Raw genomic sequence first — 23,494 nt, 5'->3', positions numbered from 1 at the left:
TTTTATAGACGTTTACCGTTCTGAATTTATTTCAGCACATTGTTTGTTGTATTGGAGTCTGCATTAAAATTAAGACAATTATTTTTAACAATTTATTAAACATTGTTAAAGTATGTTAAGTTTGTGTGGACAAAAGGTTTTAGTTTTTTTTCACTAACAGCACACTGGGATACATAGGATCCTGACACAGAATCCTGAATCATAAGGAAAACTTTAAAAAGGAGAATTTGCGACGTGTTGCAGAGCAATATGTCAGGGTCTTAAAACCCTCCTCCTTTTGAAATCACTAACACAACCCTTAGATTTTCTGCAGACAACAAATGGATTAAATGTTCAGCTGCGGGGCGTTTTTAAAGGATCAGAATGCATATCTTGTGTGTGTTCATAGTGCTTCTTTTTAAAAAGCTGCATTCCTTGGAACCAAATGGTAAAGTATTCCAGCTTCATATTGCAGAATGTTTGTAAGGTTCTTTTATGGTAATATATTTGGTTGTAGGTTTTGTGTTTTTCAACTTGTTTATATAGGTATTTGTAAAAATATAGTGCTGAGCTGCAGGAGCTTAAATATTTTTCTTTTGAAAATCAGTTAATGTTAATAAATTAATTTGGAACAGTTAAACATTTTTATTACCTACTAAACTGCTTTGGAAAAATGTTCCTTTCAGACTCAGAATTTCAGCTTACCAACAAAGACACTGGTTTTTGCTTAGTTAAAAGCGATACCATGTGCAACAATGTACGCTGGACAACCGGCAACCGATTGTTGGTGCCCAAGATGAATAAATGCCTGGGAGTTCAAGGAAAAAGTGTCGGGGATGAAGTAAGCCTGTATGATTGTGATGAAACAAGTGAACTCCAAAGGTGGGAATGTAAGAATGAAACTGTTCTCACCCTCCAAGGCCAGGAGCTTTATATGGAGCTCAGAGCAGATAACACAGCGGTGCTTTCGAAAATAACTGGACCCAACACCCAGCTCACAATTTCAGGGACACTCAGTGGAGCTTGTACAAGAACATACAGAGGTAGGAATCTTTATTTTTTGTTTTATAGTTTGATGGGGTTTTCTCATAATATTATCATAACGTTGTGTATTTTAATTTAAAAAGCATACAGGTCTGTTTCTTAAATGTCTTTTTTAAGTTTATTCATTTACTTTCCAGAACTTTATACAATTGAAGGAAATGGAGCAGGAAGGCCCTGCATGTTCCCCTTCATGTACAAAAACCAATGGCACTCAAGCTGCACTTTGGCCGACTCTGTAAATGGCCGTTTTTGGTGTGCGGTTGAAACAAAATATGAAAATGGGACATGGGGCTACTGCCCAACCAACAGTGAGTACAGCTCCAGAGTTGTTTTACCAATAAGAAAGAGCCACATTTGCAATCTCTTCTAACAGTATTTATACCCTTTGAACTTTTCTGGGATTTTATGATAGACCCAAAATAGTGCTAATTGTGAATTGTAAGGAAAATAATGTACTGCTGTGAAAAATTATTTGCTGCTTACAGTTTTTTTTTTGTCATTCTTGTTTAATGTTGTTGAACGAATGTGTTTAATACCACTGAACAAATTTAAAACACAATTAACCTAAGAAAATTTGAAAAATCAGTTATCAAATTTCATGCCTTTATTTAATTAAAGCTATACAAATCAACATGTCCCTATTTGAAAAAAGCAATTATCCTCTAAACCTAATAGCTGTTTGTGCCATTCTTGGGAAAAAGTGTTTGCAATATTCGCCGAGCTCCTCTCTCTATCTAGGGAGTGCCCGGTCACCCTGTGGACAAAGCTCATTTCAGCTGCTTGTATCTGGGATGTTGTTCTTTCATTCATGAACCACATTTCATGCCCATAGGTGAGGGTTGGAATGTAGAACGACCAGTAAATCTAGAGCTGTAGCTTTCGGCTCTGCTCTGTCTTCACCACAATGTACCGCCGCAGATCTGCATTACTGCAGCTGCTGCAACAAACCGTCTGTAGATCCCCCGCTCCATTCTCCCCCCACTCATGAACAAGACCCCGAGATACTTGAACTCCTCCACTTGAGGCAGGAGCTCCCCTGCAACCTGAAAAGGGCAAGCCACCCTTTTTCGGTTGAGAACCATGGCGTTGGACTTGGAGGAGCTGATCCTCATCTTTACCGTTTTTCACTCTGCTATGAACTGTCCCATTTCATGCCGCATTTCTTGGCTGAAGGGAGCCAGCAGGACCACATCATCTGCAAAAAGGAGAGACTGAATGCACCGGTCCCCAAACCGGACCCCTCCGGCCCTTGACTGTGCCTAGAAATCCTGTCCATGAAAGTTAGGAACATGACAAAGGGCAGACATTTGGAGTCCAACATGCACTGGGAACAGGTCCCACTTTATGCCTGCAATGCCAACTCCTGCTCTGCTTGTACAGAGATCTTGGAGTACCTCCCACAGGGCACCACGAGGGACACGGTTGAATGCCTTCTCCAGGTCTACAAAACACATGTGGACCATTTGTGCAGACTCCCATGAACCCTCAAGCACCCTTTAGAGGGTGTAGAGCTGGTCCAGTGTTCCACAACCCGGAACACTGAAGCCAAGGTTCGACTATTAGCTGGACCCTCCTCTACAACATCTCTTATAAGGGGGACCACCACCCCAGTCTGCCAGTCCAGAGGCACTGTCCCCGATTGCCATGTAATGTTGAGAAGGTGTGTCAGCCACAACAGCCCCACAACATCCTGAGGTACTCAAGGCAGATCTCATCCACCCATAAAGCTATTTGACCACTTTAGTGACTTCAGCCTGGGTGATGTATGAGTCCAACTCCGAGTCACTGCCCACAGGGATGCCAAAAAGGCTGGGAACACCACACTGCTGCTCGGCCTGTAGGCCAAAACAATGGACATCTCTCCCTGACTCGAAGGCGCAGAGATGCAACCCTCTCATGCACCGGGGTAGACCCTAACACAAGATGACTGAGCTGTTGGGCACCGAACAAACCCACCCCAGCCGGCCAACCTCTCTTAAGGAACTGGGTTCCAGAGCCCACACTGTGCATGGAGGTGAGCCTGACTATTTCTGGCTGATCTCAACCTCTCACACAAGCTCGGGCTCCTTCCCCCCAAGTGAGGTGACATTACACATCCCTAGAGCCAGTTTAAGCATCCGGGGATCGGGTCGTCAGGTCTCCGCCTTTGGCCACTGCCTAATCCTCTTTCTGGTCCCTCATATTTCCCCCTGCAGTTAGTGGGCCCGCTGGGGGATGGCCTCCCGTCTCTCTTTTGGGCTTGACCTGGCCGGGTCCCATGAGGAGTAGCCCGTCCACCAGGCTCTCACTGACAAGTCCTGACCCCCGGCCTGGCTCCAGGGTGGAGCCCCAGCTCTGCTGCACCAAGTGTCTTCACGTGCGCCATTCTGGTCCTCATGAAGGCTTTTAAACCACTCTTTTTCTGATCTGTCACCCAGAGACAATTTGCCTGGACGACATAACCTCTGGGGTCATTTGAGCACTCAAAACCCTCCACCACATTAAGATGGCTGTTCAAGGAGGAGAATAACTATTAGTCCTAATTTTCACAAATCTAGCCTTTATTGAAAGGTGACAAATACAAGGTCTTGCTAATAAAAAACCATAAAAGCCTAACTTGTTGTTGCAAATTATGTTTTGAACAGTAAACTTGGAAGAAGGCGCTCTGGTCAGAAGGGAAAGACATTTACCTTTTAGCTATGTGTAGCAGAAAACCAACACTGCGCATCAGGCTGAAAATAGCATTACTATGAAGAAACATGGAGGGGGCAACATCATGCTTTGAGGGTACTTACCTTCAAGTATGACAGCAGTAAATATACCACTAAATATACAATGGAACAGTTTAGATCAGAGCAAATTTATGTATTAGAATGTCCCAGTCATGTGTAAAGTAAATCCAGTTTAGAATTTCTGAGACTTGTAAATTGACAGACATCACAGACATCGTTCATCAAACCTGACTGAGCTAAAGTTATTTTAAAATAAGATTTGGCAAAATTGACCATCTCTATATTTACACAGTTGCAAGAGATATACTCCAAAAGATTGGCAGGTGTACCTGCCCGACCAGGCATCATTTTCCTTCCACTTTACAATTATGCACTGGTTTGGGTGGGTCTTTCACATCCCAAAAACAAAACATTGAAGATAAATTTAATAGGTACTCTTTTGCAGCTAAAACTACCTGGACCAAGCACCCAATAAACGGAGCAGTATACCAGTTAAACACAGAGTCTGCTCTGACGTGGTTGCAGGCTAAAACCAGCTGCAAGCAGCAGAGCTCTTCCCTGCTCAGCATCACTGATCCTCATGAGCAAGCTTATATCACAGGTAAAGTGATGCAAACTCAAACAGATGCACTGAGTAATAAAGGTTTAGCTGTTACTTAAGTGTAGTTTTCACATTTTAGGAAAAAGCAATGTGTGAATACACAAGGAAAAATGTAAAATCACCTTGTATTACACTCTAGTCAAACCATACACCGACACAAATCTTGTTTACATTTATAATAGTTTAAAGCCATTCACACATTTATTATCAATCTTTCATTCCCTTCATACAAAGCTATTGGCATAACATAATTTCTTACCTTGCAGAAAAACGTGCACTGGTGTGAACTAAATCATAACAATGAAATGATGAACGCTAAACATTTTAACGTGTCTGAACAATATAGCAAGTGGAGTAACCGGGTCACAAAAATTGCTGCTCTGGATGACCAGTACATTGCTGTGGTGGAGAAGATAAGTTTTCCATCACCCAGCTGTAGATTATGTTATCTGATGTGACTAGTATTAGCTTAACTACAGCAGTTTAGGGTTGGAAGGTTTACCCAATGTCATTACTTCGCAACTTGATAGGTGAAATAAGAAATAAAAAAGTTGGAAGAAAGATCACACTGAAACCAGTCCCAGTTACACCACCTTCCACTGCATAAAAGCACATCAATTCCAGAGCTTCTACATGTTGAACCTCACACCCTTCTACATCAATCATTTTTTTTCATCACTGAGGCTTTCCCGGCTTATATTGGATAATGCCCTGAACACCAGCCAAACATTATTAGTGTTTGCCCGTTTTGTTTCTTTTCCTTCCAACCTTTTACGTTTCATTGTGTTCTTTACTTGCTAAGATTCCTTATTGGTCAAATATAGGCTGGGGTGCAAGCCCAGCAGTTTGGTGGATTTCATTCAACAGGATGTTTGAGCAAGCAATCAAGGTGTTCAACAGTTTCCACATCATTTTATGTGAGGATACAACAAATATGAAAAAAATTTATAATATAAGGATTCCAGGCATTGTTCTTCATGAACATGTTTCAGTTTATTGTGCAGAATGGACAGATCACTCATATGCATGGCTTAAATTTCAGTTATTTTGTTGAACGTACAACATGTACTGTACAAGTTCGAGTTGCAAAAAAAGCTGGTATTAAGTCCCAGTTATGATGGAATAATTACAAACTGCTGATAATAACAAGAAAAACAAATATCAAGCACATTTTTGAGCTGTTCAAACGTGTATAATGCAACAACTGTTCGGTTATTCAACAATAAGTGAAAACCCAAGCTACATAATCAATGAAAATGTAAAGATAGTTGATTAATTCCAAAGAGAAATTAAGCTTTTTTTTTTTTTTTACAATTTAATAAAGATCGTGATCAAAATCAAAGTTTTTATTTAGGACCTTACCTACTTCAGCTTCTGATAATGGTTAAGTCTCATAATTTATTTATTCTTTCTGGGGTCTTTTAATGCACTGTTACAGCACTACTGGAGGCAGGAGGTAGCAGACAAGGGTACAAGCTTTGGACTGGGCTAACCTTGAATACAGAACATGGCTGGGAGTGGTCTAATGGGAACCCATTTCGTTATTTTAATTGGGACTCAGGTAAGTTTTATGTTTTTACCACTCTGCGGATTAATCGTAATTTGGGTCAAATTAAAGCAGAGATGCTTAACTCTAAACATGCTACAATTAGAACTACAATTGAATTTACATAGTGATGGTCCCTCTGGTGCTTTTATTCACATCTAGTCTTATTTTTAATTAAGCTGTGGCTTAATAATTAAGCCACAGCTTTGTATACCATCCTTCTTTTAAAAGAAGCTTAGTGTACTTGGTGTATTTAAGCTTAGTGAATTTGACTTGTTTGGTCCAATCTAATGTTATCCATGACATTTTTAGGGCACCCATTTACTGATCCTGGCCATAGTTGTGGAATAATTGATGGTACATTGAGGTTTTCATGGCAAAGCTCAAAATGTAACTACAAACTAGGCTACATCTGCTACAGTAAAGGTGTTCTGGCTTCTCCAACTGAAGGTAACAATAAAGTTCAAATCCCTCTGTCTTTCTGTGACTGTAATTAAAGTACAATTTTTGCTTCTTCACAGGTCTTGACATAGGCTTTTGCTCAGCGCCATGGATTCCTTACAACGGTCACTGCTTCCGTCTTATTCGTACTGTGAAAACCTGGTCTGATGCTCAGTTAGATTGCCATCAGGAGGGAGGGGACCTTGCAAGCATCCGCAATGTGGAAGACCAAAGCTTTGTCATCTCTAAGCTCGGATACGGTAAGTTGGTAACAAGCAACGTGAATAAATCTACTTTTCAAGTGCCATCTTTAAGCAAAACCTTGCAAACCTTAAATTGTTGCTTGCTTACACATGATTGTGAGCTACTAATTGTTATGCAAAATCAATATTTAGTGGCTGAGGGTAAAATAAACACCTTTTTGGTCCCCACATGAAATAAAACCATTCACACAAAACTACTGGATTGACCTAATGGTAAGCATCTGGTCAGTTCTCCTAATCAAGAGTTTAGTCCCTATAGAGACTCTCTGTACAGTTTCAAATATGATCAACCAGTCTATTGCCACCCAGCCACGAAGTGAAACTTCATAGAGTTTATAGTTATTAAACTATCTTCTTATTGGTAAAAAGACGTTTCAGAGAACATCCCCAGAGCTCAACTATTTTGATACAATAGAAACCAAACAGATTCTCATCTTGGAGTTGTTAAACATTTTTCCTTGCCTTCTTACTTTCCTTCTATTCTTTCCCATGACCATTTTAACTCTAATATAAACAGAGAAATGAAGAAAATGCTCAGATTAATTTTTTTATTTGCAGCATCCACAGATGAGCTTTGGATCGGACTTAATGACAGGCAGAAAGAAGGCCTGTTTGATTGGAGTGACCACACCACAGTCAGGTTTACCAGCTGGGAATTTGGAAGACCAGCTTTTGCAACTGACCAAGAAGATTGTGTTCTCATAAGAGGAGAAGTAATGTTTATGTTATATTTTTATTTTTTATGTGTTCAGTCATAAGATTTATACACAAGAAACATTAGAAGACACATCATTTCCTTAAAGTATAACATTTAAGATATATGTTTAGATTATAGATTTAGATATACCATGTATTTACGTACAGATTTAAGATTTAGATTTATTTAGATTTAAATGTAAGATTTAGATGTAAATATAACATTTATATAGATATAGGAAGTAGAAATAAATTTAACATATAAAGTAGCTATAACATATATATTTAGCATTTCCCAATACATGAGAAAATAATTTACTAAATGTGAAGAAAGTGAGCTAAATAAGGAGAGAAATGTGACAGTGAAATTTATTTTGCTAAACGTTTTACATTTGGCAATCCATACTCTCCCAACTGGGAGATCCCACCAAGAGCTGCAGCCAAGCACAACACAGTCCCAGCTACCATTTATTGATTTCATCTCATCATAATAAGTTTGGGATTCTATGGAAGGAAAATGCTAACGTTAAATAACACTTGATTTACTTTACTTTTTTTCCGGTGTGTTAACATTATTTGGTTTATTAGCACTGAGCTTAACTGGGCTTCATTAACACTTAAAAGCGACAAACCTTCTTTTTCATTGAAGGGTTAAAACAATGGGTTCTGACATTACAACATTATGTGATTATTTAAGACCAAACACTAAATGCTTACTCTTGCCACTTTAATTTCAGTACTTTTAAACGTGTTAAGTGGCTCGCCAAACAAAACCGGGCATTGATCTGAAAACTGTAATCTGCAATTACATTAGAGTCATTTTTGGGGATTCACTGTTGAAGAAATGAATAAAGTAAATTTAATTGGTTGTTAGAAATATATAAATCATGAATATTTTTGGACATTTTGGCTCCTTAGGCACATCTTGTCTATTTTTTTACATCTATGTTCTGCACAGTTCTGTGTGGTTATAAAAAAAATAGTGGCTTATATGGGGCAGCATTTATGTGAGAACTGCCACAGCATACAGTGACTGATTTGGAAATAAGTACATTTTTTATACACAACCAAGAACACTAAGGTACACTTTAAAAATGATACAAGATTAACATATAAATAAAATAATGTTAGCTTCTGTATAATGACAACTTCTCTGGGTTAAATAGATGTTGGAACAGCTTGGTTTTAGGTTGAATCCTTTTGTCCATTTTTCCTTGCAGAGCGGGAACTGGGTTGACCGTAATTGTAAGGAGAAACATGGTTTCATTTGTATGAAAAGAAGCACCTCTGAACCCTCTGGAGATGAAATAAAGCAGAATCCAGGATGCAAACCCGTGAGTGAAAATGTGTCTTTATAAAATCTAACATGTTCTGACAACAAATTCAAGAGAGTAGTGTTATTTTCCTGTTTGCCTGTGTAAAAGTAGCATATTTATAAAATCAGGCAGGAAATGTCTCCTGATTCAATGCCAGTAATGACAAAGGCAGGACAATGAAAGAGTTAAATTATCTACAGCCATGACCATGTGAGAAAATATTTTTTCCTTTGAAAGGGTTGGAAACGATATAGCTCCTACTGCTACTATATCGGGAGTGAGACAAAGACATTTGATGAAGCAAAAGATGATTGCAAAAGAAGCGATTCGTACTTGGCTGATGTTTCAAGCAGGTAAAAATCTTGATTAGGATTGAAACACCTTATGAACAGACTATCTATATGTTTACTATATGTTGAAATAAGAAACCATAGTTATACTGAAACTTAAGCATATCACTTAGTAAGTATTGACCTTAAATGGGTTAAAGGGTGTTCTGGTCTTTGTCACATTATAAAATGATGTAGGAGCAGGCTCAAATGAACAAAAATACATGATGGATTTTAATGGGTGAGTGTCTGTTTAACACTTACAAAAACGCAAGCAGTGTATGAAGAAGTAAATTGTTGTTTCCTTACTGATTCCATTAAAATCAAGTAAGTTGGACCCATGTGTAAATAAGTGTAGACTAGAAAATGGTCAACATAAATTGTGACAATATTTATTAAAGAAAGATATTTTGGCTTTTTGCTGGTCTGGAATTTAAAAAATGCTATCATCCGGTTCGATTCCAGCTTCCTCCTGCCATATGTCAATGTGCCCCCAGGCAAGGCACTTAACCTCAAGTTGTCTACCGATCTGCGTATCGGTGTATGAATGTGTGAGCGTTAGTGAGTGCGATTGGGTGAATGTGGCTCTAGTGTAAAGCACTTTGAGCGGTCTGTGTGACTGGAAAAGCGCTATATAAGTTCAGTCCATTTACCATTTAAAAAAAGAAGGAACCAAAGTTCTTCACAACATATCCTGTGACCATGTCCTTCATGTTGACATGACACAACAACAACATTAAGGACATGGTCACCTCAAGCAATTGCTCCTGAAAGCTGCTTAGAAGCTATTTATTAATGCGGTGAAATTAAATGGCTAATGTATCTTGTCCTAGTTATTAAATATATGATGTCAAGCATTCTTTAATATCTGATGGTCTGCGACAAATTTTAAGAAGTGATAAGAATCAAATGCTGTTTTTACTGTGCAAATGTCAATATACAAAGCCACCCAATTTTTGAAAGATGCACTTGCTGTTCAGCCATTTTGCCTCCAATGAATACACAAAATACATTTGATTTGCATCATTACTCAGTGGCAAACTGTACATTTCTCTAGGCTGGATAATGCTTTCCTTGTCAGCTTGGTGGGCCTGAGACCAGAGAAACATTTCTGGTTAGGGCTGTCAAACCAGAAGAACCGAGAAGTTTTTGAGTGGACCAGCACTGCCCATGTGAAATATACCCACTGGAATAGTGAAATGCCAGGTACAGAAACCTTTCTGTTTGTAAAATGTATTTAAAAGTAATTTTTAAAATGACAGCTTTTAATTTCTCTGACAAGGCCACCACCAGGGTTGTGTGTCAATGGCAACTGGTAGTTCTGCGGGCCTCTGGGATGTGTTGCCTTGTATCAATAAAGAGAAGTACATCTGTAAACATCTGGCAGAGGGGGCAGTTTTGACTCCTGCACCACCAACTGTTCCCTCTGTCCAGTGTGCAGCTGGATGGACCAAAGTCATGTCAAAACATTTCTGCTATAAGGTATAATTGAACACCTCTATTTATTGGATGAACTACACTCACATCCTAAGTATATACCTAAAACTGCTTTAATTCATAAATGGTAAATGGACTGATCTTATATAGTGCCTTTCCAGTCAGCCTGACCACTCAAAGAGCTTTACTCTACATTCAGCCACATTCACCCAGACACACTCACTAAGGCACACACATTCATACACTGATAAGCAGATTGGTAGGCAATTTGAGGTTAATTGCTGTGCCCAGGGGCACATTGACATGTGGCAGGAGGAAGCTGGAATCAAACCCACAACGTTTGGATTGCAAGACAACTACTCTTCTCACCGAGCCACAGTTATCTTATGGACTTTACATGATGTGCTCCTTTTTACTACATGTGATGATCACTATATGATATATAATAATCACAAGATTAAATGGCAGCAGTACTTTCTCCATAGTCTAATATAACAAATTAGTTTAAGGTCATAAGTTTCCTTTTTTCAGCTTTAAACATTCAACAGCTGCTTAATATGAGCCATGATATGAAAAATTAACATTATTCTATATTAAGAAAGACTTAAGACTTTTCAAAGACTTAAAAATTAAAGTAAACTGATTAGAAAAATTTAATGAGGGTAAAAATCATTAAAAGATGTCTCTGCTTGGTGTCAATAAAGGATGGAGAAAGCCACTATTTTATAGAATACGGTTTTATATAAAGTCAATTTGGCACTGAACAAGGCCACAGAGGCAATGAACAATTAACTTGTCTAAGATTGATGATGTTATAGTATAGTGATTACCTAGACTTCTTGCATAAAATTGTTATCAGCTGGATATTAAAATACAGAGATCATGGCACATCAGATTACAAGTGTTTTTTCTTGTGTTTAAGGTATATTCAGGGCATTCAAACAAGAGGACATGGTTTGAGGCCAGAGATTACTGCACAGCTGTTGGAGGAGACCTTCTAAGCATCCATAGTGCTGCTGAGCTGCCTCTGATGCCAACAATGTACAATATACAGAGCTTTGTATATACATAACATAACATAAACAACCATCAGCTATTCAGTGAAATCCTTGACTAAGTTTTCAGTTGGTCTGAGTCAACATCACGTCTGTGCAGTAGCATTTTAGAAGCTTCTAGGGATAACAGTCTTTGCCCAAACATTGCAACTATATAGTAATTATTAAATACGAAACAAATAATATATCTGTGTAATAAATTTTACACATTCATATCTAGTACTAATCATGAATTTGTACTTTATAGCTATGAAATTGCTTGGATTGGACTTAGTGCCCCTGACTCAAGCGCCGGTCATATGTGGAGTGATGGATCGCCAGTATGTCCACAATTGTCTATCTTTATTGCTGCAGAATTTGTTACTGAGCTATTTGTAAATGGGTTCATTGCTGTTGCTTTTGTCAACAGGTAAACTTTCAACACTGGAAAGATGGGGAGCCAAATAATAAAAACAATGCTGAATCTTGTGTTGAAATGTATTCAACAAAGTGGGACAGGGCAGGGTCTTGGTATGATCAACAATGTGAAAAGTACAATTCCTGGGTTTGTCAAATCCCTACAGGTAAATCTTGTTTATGTCAGTTCAATACAATATTATCCTGTATGTGTACACTACATGTCCAGATATAAAACTATTTGACTCTTTGAAGTAGGCAATGCTAAAAACTTATTTGTATGCATTCACAGGAGTCACACCAATGCCACCTCCACCCCCTGTTACTCCAGGTGAGTTCATCATTAGTTTAAATATTTGGTCAGAAGAATGTATGTAATGTAATGTTATATAATAATAATCATACAGATACTATTGATTCACATTTTGCTGATAAAAGGTGTGAGTTGCTGTAAGTGACATTTAATAGAACATCTGTGTTACAGAAGTTTGATTTAAAAATCTGCAGATATTTTTTATTACCCTCAATATATTTAAAATTTGTTTTCATTTTTCAATAAAAATGTTAATGTTTTTCTTTTGAATTATGCTTTGAGCTATTTAAGTTGTGTATGTACTTGAAGTAATTAGGTTTAATATTGGGCTTAGGTCTAGACTTTGTCTGGGCCATTCTAATACATGAATATCCCGTTTTATCATGTGGAAAGTGTGTTCAGGGTGATGTTCAGTGTTACCTTGGAGAACATTCTTTTTAGGGCTTAAAGCTTGGGGTATTGTTTGATAACCTAACCTGGCTTTAAACCTCCACACTGCTGGAGCTGTCTGTAGTGTTCCTTGGTCTTTATGATGCTATTTGTCCACCAGTATTCTCTAACAAACCTCTGTGGCCTTTACAGGAAAGCTGTATTTATACTGAGAAAAACTGTTTACTAATTGGTGTGACTTCTTAAGAGTGTTAGTTGCACTGGATTTTATTTAAAATCTGATTAAAAGGTACATAATCTAAATGCATCCTACAGGTTTTTATTATTTTTAAAACCATGTTTACTCTTCCCTTCCTTTCACTTTACAGGTACCTGCTACTTTGTGTTAATCTATACTAAAGAAATACATGGAAATTTGTTGTTGTGACATGACAAAATGTGAAAAAAATTAAAGTTGTACGAAAACTTGAAATGAAATGTATGTGTAGATTACATTTAACATTAATTTAAATGTATCTTGTATTTCTGTGACTGTAAGACTACAACCGCACCTCTGATGGATGGTTGGAATGGAAAGGGAATCAGTATTATATAAACATTATGTTAGAGGCCATGGAAGATGCTCGGCGTTTCTGCAAAGAGAGACATAGTGACCTGGTAACCTTCAGCAGTCAAGATGAAAATGTCTTTTTGTGGAAACAGGTGAGAAATAATAATAATAATAATTGATACTTTATTGATCCCCGAGGGGAAATTAGACCCTCTGCATTTAACCCATCCCTTATAGGGAGCAGTGGGCTGCCGTTGTGCGGCGCCCGGGGATCATTCTGGGGCTAAGGGTCTTGCTCAGGGACCCAGAGTGGCAATCTGTGGGATACAAACCCAGCCCCTTGTGTCCCCTCCAGAACACAAACCTCGTGCTCTAACCACTAGGCCACCACTCCCCCAATAACATGACATGTCTGCTTAATTTAGTAAGTGGGCACATAAAAATACATTAATCAGGTGTCACAGTCTATTAGTAACGACACATACATAGATACTAAAAAGAAAAAAAAAGGGAAATAGCACTTGTAATGAGTTTTGAACCTTATCGAGACTGTATAGTACCATTATAGAACAAAAGCTCTTGTGAGAGTTGTGGAGATAATAGTTTCATGATAAGATAAAAAAGGACCCCATGTTTCATCTTTATAGTGTAACTGGCATGTGAGGTAATCTAAAGAAAAGTGGTCAAGTACAACTTTCTGCCATTGAGTCTTTGAGGGATTTTTTTTCAGATATCCAGTTCAGAAGGATACATTTTCTAGCACAGAAAGTTAAAAATCCCATAGTCTCAGTTTTACACTTCAAGCACTGTGAAGATAGATTTGAATTTTTGCCTGAAATAAGGTGAAATATGAGCTCTATAAAGAATCATAAGCTGGGTAGCTCTGAATCTGTTACAGACACTTAAGGTTTCCACATTTATCCAAGAATTATTCCATATCATCAGTGATATTACTACAAAGTTCCTTTTTCCACAACTCCTTTAAATAAGAGGTTTTTCTTACATTGAGACACTAAAGAACATTGTGGAAGCTGCCGATAGAGGCAGTAGATTTGGTCAGAAAAAGTTGTCATTTTATCTGTGATATGTCCTGACAGACCAAAAGTGTTGTGTCCTTCCTAATAAAATCCCTAATTTGTAAGTATCAAAAAATCCTGTTTGGAACATTGTATTTTCTAAATAGTTGGTCATATGACATCAGGATAGAGCCTTCCAATAAATCAAGTAATTTTGATATACCCTTATCAGCCCAACCTTTAAAATTAGTATGATCCTCCCAGGTAAGAAATCAAAATTTTCACAAATTAGAGTGAAAACAGAAGTAGCTTTTAACCTGCCCTCTAGCTTTCTGATAGTCCACCTTAACTGTAGCATAATTGGATTGGTACAAACCAGTGGCGGATTCTGGTCTTTCAAGGAGGGGAAGCTCAATTTCAAGATCGCTGATTCGCTGTCAATCAAAAAGGAATTCAACCTCAGACAGATCATCCAATCATCATGCAGAAGCTGAGCGTCCGGGCCAGCCGAGGCCAGCCCAATTCCCCATAGACCCCCAGAGACGCTGAGCGTCCGATGGGCGGGACAAAGCCCAGCAATTTTTCACCAAATTCACCTGCAGAAATTCACCTGAAAACCTTCGCCTGCAAAAATTCACCTGCAAATGTGTTGACCTTCTCCAGTGCAATTATGTATGTGAATTTGTTTTTGTTCTTAAAATTTGCCAGCAAAAATTCACCTGTAAGAATTCGCCTGAAAGAATTCACCTGCAGAAATTCACCTGCAGAAATTCGCCTGAAAAAATTCACCTGCAGATATTCACCTGAAAAAATTCACCTGCGAATGTGTTGACTTTCTCCAGTGCAATTATGTATGTGAATTTGTTTTTGTTCTTAAAATTTGCCAGCAAAAATTCACCTGCAAGAATTCGCCTGAAAAAATTCACCTGCAGAAATTCACCTGAAAAAATTTGCCTGCAAAAATTTGCCTGCGACTGTGTTGACCTTCTGGTGACTCAAGCCAAAGCAATCAGCACTTGATCGAGGCAATTGTCTTTTAGCCAATCAGATTACACTTATCTGATCACGTGACACACCATTGCCTTGGGCAGAGGCGAGTCTCTTCACAGTTTGCTGGATAGTGGCTTAATGAAGAACAGTGATGAGATTCAAATGGGTGTTAATTACCTGGCGTTTTGTAATAATATATTTTTGGCAGAAAAATCTCATCACTGAGGTCACTATTTAGGTATTTTTATTTCTTTTATGTATGCTCTACGTACCTCTTTTAAATGCCCCCTGCGGATAAAATGTTTTGAATTGGATTGAATTGAACATCAGAAACAAAGTTTTCTTAGCTTAGTATAACGCAACTTGGTTTTGCTATGTGCTCATGTAATGAAGTGGAGGGGACATGTTATTTGCTTGAGCTTGTTTGTTGTAGAAAAACTTGTATCTGGTGTTTTTTGTTTCAATACAATTTTTCTGGCTCTCATAGCTCTGCATTCCTACAATAAAATGAACCTATTTGACTCTAGATATACTCAGGAGATATTAATTTCTGGATCGGTTTGACTGTGGATCTTGACAGAAGTGTTCAGTGAGTACAAATTAAATACATATTTGTGAAAAATATTTGTTAAAACTTAATAATTAATAATTAAATTAAATCTTAATTATTGGATAAGTACTTTCCTCTCAATAAGTGAGTTTTGACAAATAACTGACTTGTTTCTCTGTGCTGCAATAAGATGGATAGATGGTTCTCCAATGACATTCCAGTGGTGGGAAGATCATCAGCCTGATTTCAGAAATTTTGATGAGAACTGTGTTGTCATGGTGCCTCATAATGGTGAGTAATAGGTATCACTTTTCATTACAAAATAAAAAACAAAATGATGAGGTAAAGTATTACATGTGTCATCCTTACATTTTTATTCCTTGCTTTTTAATGGTATAGTTAGCACAAAAAGCAGCCACTAGGGATGAAATTCACAAGATAAAAAGGTTAGTTCTGTGTATGATACTAAATTGTGGTAATTTCATTATTTTGGGCTCTTTCACAGGCTTTTGGCATGATTATAACTGCGGATTTGAATTTAAGTCTATTTGTAAACGCAGTAGCTTACCACCTGCCAATGCCACTGTGGCTCCTACTTTGCCACCAAAAGGTGGCTGTGAAGATACCTGGAAAAAGATGAACTTTAAGGTGAGAATTCCGTCTCAAAATGTTAATAAATAACTAGCTATAGGACAGAATTATACACATAGTCTTTTTAATATCAAAAGCATTCTTCTATTATGTAAACTTTGTGACCCAACTCCAGTGTTACAAGATTGTAAACAACCAGAATTTAACATGGGATGCAGCAAGGCAACAATGCAGAGACTTGGGTGGAAACTTGGCTTCTATTTCGTCAAGACATACGCAAGGTTCGTGTCATCCTAAAATCTTCACATTGTCTTAATCCTAGCTGTTTCTGATGATTATGTCCAAAAATCCATATACATTCCAAACCAAACAGCCGAATGTGTGTTACAGGTGCAAGAAAAGTCTATTAAGCCTTTTCTCAGCCAGCTAAAGAACAGTGCACAGAAACCTGCAGGGGAGGGTCAGCTTTGCACTACTTGCTCCATACAGCTAGAAAAAACTTAGGCACTTTTTAAATATTTCATTAAAATGACTTTTAACAGTAAGAATGCCACGATAGAAAATGTTTACAGTTTTGAATTTGTAACTTTTTTATACCAAGGTACCATGAAACTGGTAACCAGTCCATGCCATTTTATACAATACAGAATTAAAGCAGTTATTTAGGATATATGTGCAATTTTGAAAAGTTAAAACATAACAATAGATCGAGAATACACAAAAGGGAAATCGATGTGGAGGTGCAGCGGCTCTACTCCGAGCTCCTCCCGGATGGCCAAGCTCTCTAAGGGAGTGCCCGGCGACCCTGCGGAGGAAGCTCATTTCAGCTGCTTGTTTCCGGAATCACGTTCTTTTGGTCATGACCCAAAGTTGATGGCCATAGGTGAGGGTAGGAACATAGACTGACCGATAAATCGAGAGCTGCGCTTTTCAGCTCAACTCTCTCTTCACCACAACGGACCAGCACAGCGTCACCATTGCAATGCACCGATCCGTCTGTCGATCTCCCGTTCCATTCTTCCCTCACTCATGAACAAGACATGATACTTGAACTCCTCCACTTGAGGCAGGAACTGCCCTCCAACCTGAAGAGGACAAACCCCCCTTTTCTGGTCAGGATCCGTGGCCTTGGATTTGGATGAGATGATCTTCATCCCAGCCGCTTCACACTCGGCTGCAAACCGTCCAGCACATACTATAGATCTTGGCTAGAGGGGGCAAGCAGGACCATTTCATCTGCAAAAAGAAGAGACGAAATCCACTGGTCCCCAAGCTAGACCCCTCCTGGCCTTTGCCTACTTCTAGAAATCCTGTTCATAAAGTTATAAACAGGACCGGTGACAAAGGGCAGCCCTGCCGGAGTCCAACATGCAGCGGGAGCAGGTCCGACTTAGTGCCGGCAATGCGGATCAAACCAGATGGCCCCTAATATAGGGCCCCCGACTCCATACTCCTGGAGCACCCCCTACAGGGCACCACGAGGGACTCGGATGCCTTCTCCAGGTCCACAAAACACATGTGGACCGGTTGGGCAAACTCCCATGAAACCTTGAGTATCCTGCAGAGGGTGTAGAGCTGGTCCAGTGTTCCACAACTGGGACGAAAACCACACTGCCATCTGAAGCCGAGGTACGACTATTGGCCAGACTCTCCTCTCCAATACCCTGTCGTAGGCCTTACCACTGGCACTGTCCCCGACTGCCACGCAATGTTGAAGAGGCGTGCCAACCATGACAGCCCCACAACATCCAGAAACTTGAGGTACTCAGGGCGGGTCTCATCCACCTCCGAAGCCCTGCCGCCGCAGAGCTTTTTAACCACCTCCGTGACTTCAGCCAGAGTGATGAAAGAGTCCAACCCTGAGTCCCCAGCCTCTGCTTCACCAGGGAATGCATGACGGAAGGATTGAGGAGATCCTCGAAGTACTCCTTCCACCGCCCAATAAGGTCCCCAGTCGAGGTCAGGAGCTCCCCACCCCCACTGTAAACAGTGCTGGCGAAGCACTGCTTCCCCCTCCTGAGGCACCGGACTGTTTACCAGAATAGCTTCAAGGCCAACCGGTAGTCCTTCTCCATGGCCTCACCAAACTCCTCCCAGGCCAGAGTTTTTGCCTCTGCCACTGCCAGGGCCGTGGCACGCTTGGCCTCATGGTACCCGTCAGCTGCCTCAGGAGTCCCACAAGCCAACCACAGCCAATAGGACTCATTCTTCAGCTTGACAGCATCCCTTACTGCCAGTGTCCACCACCGGGTTTGGGGATTGCCGCGACAGACACCACAGACCTTACGGCCACAGCAACAAGCAAACGACAGTCAAAGACCTGTCCACTGAGGTAAACCCCAACACGAGACAGCTGAGCTGGGGGGCAACAAGCAAACCCACCCGCCCGACTATTTCTAGTTGATATCGCTCAACCTCTCCCACAATCTAAGGTTATTTAGGAAATATGAGCAATTTTGAAAAGTTTAAAACATAACAATACATCATAGAATACACAAAAGAGAAATGAGGAAACTAATAAATAAAACTTATTTTTACCCCAAAATAATAAAGTTCTGCAGTAGGTTAGAGATGTGGCTGAGAGTTCACTAATTTTGTGATCGTGATTCATTTGTCCAATAGGTGGGGGCTAAGGTCCTTACATCATGTTTAATATGTGCAAAAAACAAGGAATGTTAAACATGCACAATAGGTCTTTGGGCAGAAGCCTTTTAGCAATGGTAAATACATGCATCAGCTTTTGGGGCATAAGTCAGTCAATCATGCTTCAAATGCATAACAAGCATGGAAATATATTTGTCATTCATGTTTAAAATGGTAACTTTGACTGTTTTTTTGGACTTCATCCAATCTGTCATTTTATATGTCAGTGTTATTTATATGTTATTGTTTTACATCGATGTTTTGTGAGTGCACTTTCAGGTGTGCTTATATGTCTATTGTCTTATGTATGTATGTTATGTCTTTACACCAATGTGCGAAAACAGATGTAAATTATCCTTGGGCCACAATCTGGTGTACTTAGTGTTAGGATGGATTGAGTGATCAGGTCAAACCACAGTCAATCAAACAGAAGTGAGACAGAGACTCTTTCTACTCGCTGCGAGAGAGTAACTGACACCAGTATATATATATGTTAGGTTGAATGTATATATATATATATACATATATACATTCAACCTAACAGTCCCCCCTGTTTATCATGAACAAATACATCAAACAGTAAAATCATAAAAGGAATAATTATGGGCACCCTCTGTGTGAGCGAAAAACCTGTCAGACGGAAACTGAACTATAAGGCATGAAAATACTCACAAGACCCCTCTGTCTTAGGCAGCCACCAAATGGTAGAGGGGCATCCAAGCAAAATCATAAACACAAAATGTAATGCAATATAGAAATACAAAAATGAATAATAAAAGGATATAAATGCGATTACAAACTCTCATGTGTCATCACTTAAACAGTCGCTTCTTGTTAGATTTTCAGCTGCAAGATCATTGTTATGAGGTTTTAATGTAACAGTGTCAAAAACATTATTTACACCATTGTCATATAGTGAAAGTTCTTTGTCAAGGTCAGTGAAATATTTTTCAGTTTCTTCTTGATTTAGGGAGGCATAAGCAACTGTGACAGATTGGCTTACTATTCTATTGATCATTAATTTACAGCATGGGATAATGCAAGTGGAGAGATGACACATGATTATCAAAAATGCCACAGTAGTCACAAAGAAAATTTTTATCAACCCCATCCATCCTCCCTGAATCATCCAGTCAAACCAAGAATTTGTGGCTGTGATGTGATTGTTAGCCATGGCCATTTGAAGGTCTTTTAAGTGATCTAAAGCTTTTGTCATGTTTTCAGAATGGATGTTGTCTGGGATATAAGTGCAACAGGTGTTATTTAACAATATACAAACACCTCCAGATGAGGCTGTTAATATGTCCAAAGCCATACGGTTTTGTATTACCATACCCCTCATAGCATCAATTTGTTGGTTCTGGGCATCTTCTACTATTATGGAATTATTAAGAAACAATCCCAGGCGGTAGTCTAGGGTTTCTAGGCGCAGCATGACTTTACCTACCCCGATGCAGGGAAGAAGGGACAGGATTACCTTTTCATTTGTGGACCAGTGTTTAAATTCATCTGGGACATTGGTTCCCCATACACTGTCATGTGGTTTTACAGTTGTGGTGTGTCTTTTGCTGTGTCTAGGGGGCAGTTGCTCTATTTTTATTAGAATTGTGTGGTCTGATATGAAAATGGGTGCACAGACACCATACCAGCTGGGGGGTAGAACAAAATAAGCATTATTTCCACACAGCCAAGCAACACCCTGGACCCAATAAGTGCCGTTGCTTACTCCAGAGTGATTCACTGGGGCACCTTCCACATGAATCAGTGTCTGCTTGACAATCTGTGGTGTTCCCTGTTAAAATGCTGCCCGTGTTTTGTTCATAACACATGGTGTGATTAAACACTTTGATATCTTTTTCAAGGTGTACTGTGAACTGTACTGTTGTTTTTTGCTTCAGAGCATTAAAATCTACCCAGAACATAGTGTCGCAAGTGCCATTTCTTAATCCTGTTGTGTATGGGTCATTGTCATCAACCTTTAAAAGGTAATACAGATATCCACTTCCTCCGAATGAGGCGGCACACTTGGCTTGAGATTTATTCATAGCTTTAGCATAGACTGTGGGGCCCAAGGAGTGTGTGGGCATGTATGAACATACATAACAATCAGTTTTGTTTTGGGATTTGACTGTCATACACATAACGATACCAGTAGTTCTGCAGAAACGGATGTCCTCTGTCCCCCTCTCCTAGGGGTCTGAGAAGTGATCCATCAGGTGTCCATCTTTTCCGGTGGGGCCCTGTGTCCTGTGGAGCCTGCTGTAAGCAGAAAAAGAGTCCTAATGCGAGTGCAATGCTTAGCCCTATAAGGCCTGTCCACATTTTGCAGGGAGCCATACTAAATAAATGCAGGTTAGTTGGTTTCTTCGCCGGGTTTGAGACACTGGGCCCTATGGGTCACCAGCCCCTTTGTAACCGGACATCTCCCTGCTACTCCATCGGTTGAATTGGCTCCTGTAAGACTGGCTTGCAACGGCTCTTGTGAATCCAGGATGGTCTTTCTGCTATTGTTAATGCTGTAGGCGTGGTCAGGAGAACTTGGTAGGGTCCTTCCCAGCAAGGGGTGCTCCAGAGCGTTTTGATCAGGACCAGGTCCCCAGGTCTCAGGTTGTTCTGTGGAGTAGGAGCAGAGTTTACTGGCAGACTACTGGACAACTGTGTTTCTTTTGTTTGTAACATTGTATTCATCCATTCAGCTAGTGAGATTTCTTTTTGTGCTTTTTCAATGTCATTCATTTCTGATGGTAATGGAAAAGGTCTTCCATGCACTATGTCAAATGTGGTGAGGCCAGTGTGATTAGGTGTTATTCTCATCCATAACTGTACTAAAGAGAGGCAGTCTGGCCAGGGCCTCCCTGTTTCTTCCACTGTTTTCCTTAATCCAGTTTTTATAGTTCCATTTGTTCTTTCCACCAAGCCTGCGCTCTGGAGGTGGTAGGAACAGTGTTTTTTAGCTGAAAACCCAAGGCTGTGGAACATAGAGCTATTGTGCTGTTAACAAAGTGCGTTCCATTTTCTGATCTGATAATACGAGGAATGCCGTATGTGGGGAAGAAATGTGTTACTAAGTTTTTTGCCACTGTTAGTGCATCACAGTGTTTGGCTGGATATATCTCTACCCACCTGGAAAAGGCATCTATGATTACTAAGCAGTATTTCTTCCCTTGTGACCATGATAGTTCAATAAAATCCATATGTATGGTATGGAACAGATGTTCAGCTAGTGGGAATTGACCTCTTTGGGCCTCATGTTTCCCTGTGGGTTGTGTTTACAACAAATAATGCAGGCCCTGCAAAAGTTTTTTGCGTAGTCTGAAAAATTTATAGTATAAAATTGTTGGTTTACTATATGTTCCATTCGTCTTCTTGACACATGGGTTTTCCATGGGTCACCGTAGCCGCTGTTTTGCATAAATGTTTTGGTAGTATTGGTTTATTTTCTAAATGGTAGATGTCATTTGTTTTTACAGCTCCTCTTTTTAACCAGTTTTTTTTTTTTTTTCTGCTGGATTTACAGATTGTTGTGAGTCTTTCAGCACATCTGTGTCTATAAATAGTAGATCTGACATGTTCAGTGTGAGGGGTAGTTTCGATGCAACCTTTGCAGAAGCATCTGCAAAGTTATTTCCTCTGGTTTCCATTGTATCATCATTTTGACCTGCTTTACATTTACACAGTGCTATCTGTGATGGCAACTGTATTGCTGATAGAAGTCTTTTTAACAGAGCAAAGTGCGTTAGTGCTGTCCCTGCTGATGTTTTAAAGCCTCTATTTTTCCAGATTCTTGCATGGTGGTGTACAGAGCTGAAAACATATTGGCTGTCACTAAATATAGTAAATGCTTTGCCCTCATATAATTCACATGCTCGAATCACAGCATACAATTCTGCTGTTTGTGCTGAGCAAGTGTGGGAGTGATTTTGCTTCCAGGATTTTATCTTCAGTTGGCTCTCCATCTTCGGGTGTGGCTACTAACGTGCCTGGGTTTAAAGGACCACATCTCTGCAATGTTATGTTTGGTTGTGAGAGCAACAGTGAGGCTAATGTAATATGCCTGGCATGAGTCAGAAAGGGAAGTGAGGTTTGCAACAGCACTAGAGACACTGAGTGTGGAACTCTCAGTGTCAGGGGATGACATAACACTAGTTCAGCTGTGAGTTTCACAGCTTCTGCTGCTGCTGCACAAGCCTGCAGGCAGGCAGGAAATCCTGCAGCCACTGGATCAAATTTCTTAGAATAAAATGCTAGTGGCCTGTCTTTTGTCCCAAATGGCTGTGTTATGACGGCTTTCATGTACCCTTGGCATGCATCAACACAAAGTGTGAATGGTTGGTGATAGTTTGGTAAAGCCAAGGTTACTGTTGTTTGTAACAGCTGTTTTAAGTTTATGAATGCTTCTTCACACTCAGGTGTCCAGGTAATGTTGTCTCTCAGTGCCATGGCTTTTCCATATATTATTGACTGTAAGGGTTCTACTATAGCTGCATAATTTGTCAACCATTCTCTGCAGAAATTGCATAACCCTAAGAAGGACATCATTTGCTGTTTTGTTTTTGGTTCGGGGGCCTCCTGTATTGCTTGTTTCCTGCTGTCTAGTAGTTTTCTACTGTTGAGACAGGACATGTCCTAAATACACC

At 39.6% G+C, this 23,494-nt stretch overlaps 1 protein-coding gene across 4 annotated transcripts in view; it reads left to right on the top strand.

Annotated features, from left to right (window-relative positions):
• Positions 1–302: 302 nt before the first annotated feature.
• LOC124869797 (macrophage mannose receptor 1-like) overlaps positions 303–23,494 on the top strand; it is a 33,684-nt gene continuing 10,492 nt past the window's right edge. For 2 of the 4 annotated variants that reach the window (XM_047367936.1, XM_047367934.1), the window contains exons 1-21: positions 303–427; positions 666–1,022; positions 1,161–1,331; positions 4,180–4,335; positions 5,774–5,896; positions 6,194–6,331; positions 6,403–6,582; positions 7,144–7,298; positions 8,502–8,615; positions 8,835–8,950; positions 9,984–10,132; positions 10,209–10,408; positions 11,286–11,404; positions 11,666–11,738; positions 11,828–11,981; positions 12,107–12,145; positions 13,056–13,219; positions 15,601–15,662; positions 15,814–15,914; positions 16,129–16,271; positions 16,390–16,495. In XM_047367936.1, coding sequence (XP_047223892.1) covers positions 364–427; positions 666–1,022; positions 1,161–1,331; positions 4,180–4,335; positions 5,774–5,896; positions 6,194–6,331; positions 6,403–6,582; positions 7,144–7,298; positions 8,502–8,615; positions 8,835–8,950; positions 9,984–10,132; positions 10,209–10,408; positions 11,286–11,404; positions 11,666–11,738; positions 11,828–11,981; positions 12,107–12,145; positions 13,056–13,219; positions 15,601–15,662; positions 15,814–15,914; positions 16,129–16,271; positions 16,390–16,495 — 2,884 coding nt within the window. In that variant the 5' untranslated portion in view covers positions 303–363. Of the gene's footprint in view, positions 428–665; positions 1,023–1,160; positions 1,332–4,179; positions 4,336–5,773; positions 5,897–6,193; positions 6,332–6,402; positions 6,583–7,143; positions 7,299–8,501; positions 8,616–8,834; positions 8,951–9,983; positions 10,133–10,208; positions 10,409–11,285; positions 11,405–11,665; positions 11,739–11,827; positions 11,982–12,106; positions 12,146–13,055; positions 13,220–15,600; positions 15,663–15,813; positions 15,915–16,128; positions 16,272–16,389; positions 16,496–23,494 lie in introns of those variants that run through there. The other 2 variants (XM_047367937.1, XM_047367935.1) reach the window with 2 other exon arrangements.

This window comes from Girardinichthys multiradiatus, chromosome 6 (genome assembly GCF_021462225.1).
Source record: "Girardinichthys multiradiatus isolate DD_20200921_A chromosome 6, DD_fGirMul_XY1, whole genome shotgun sequence".
Classification (NCBI taxonomy): Eukaryota; Metazoa; Chordata; class Actinopteri; order Cyprinodontiformes; family Goodeidae; genus Girardinichthys; species Girardinichthys multiradiatus.
This window is presented reverse-complemented; position numbering and strand designations above follow the sequence as displayed.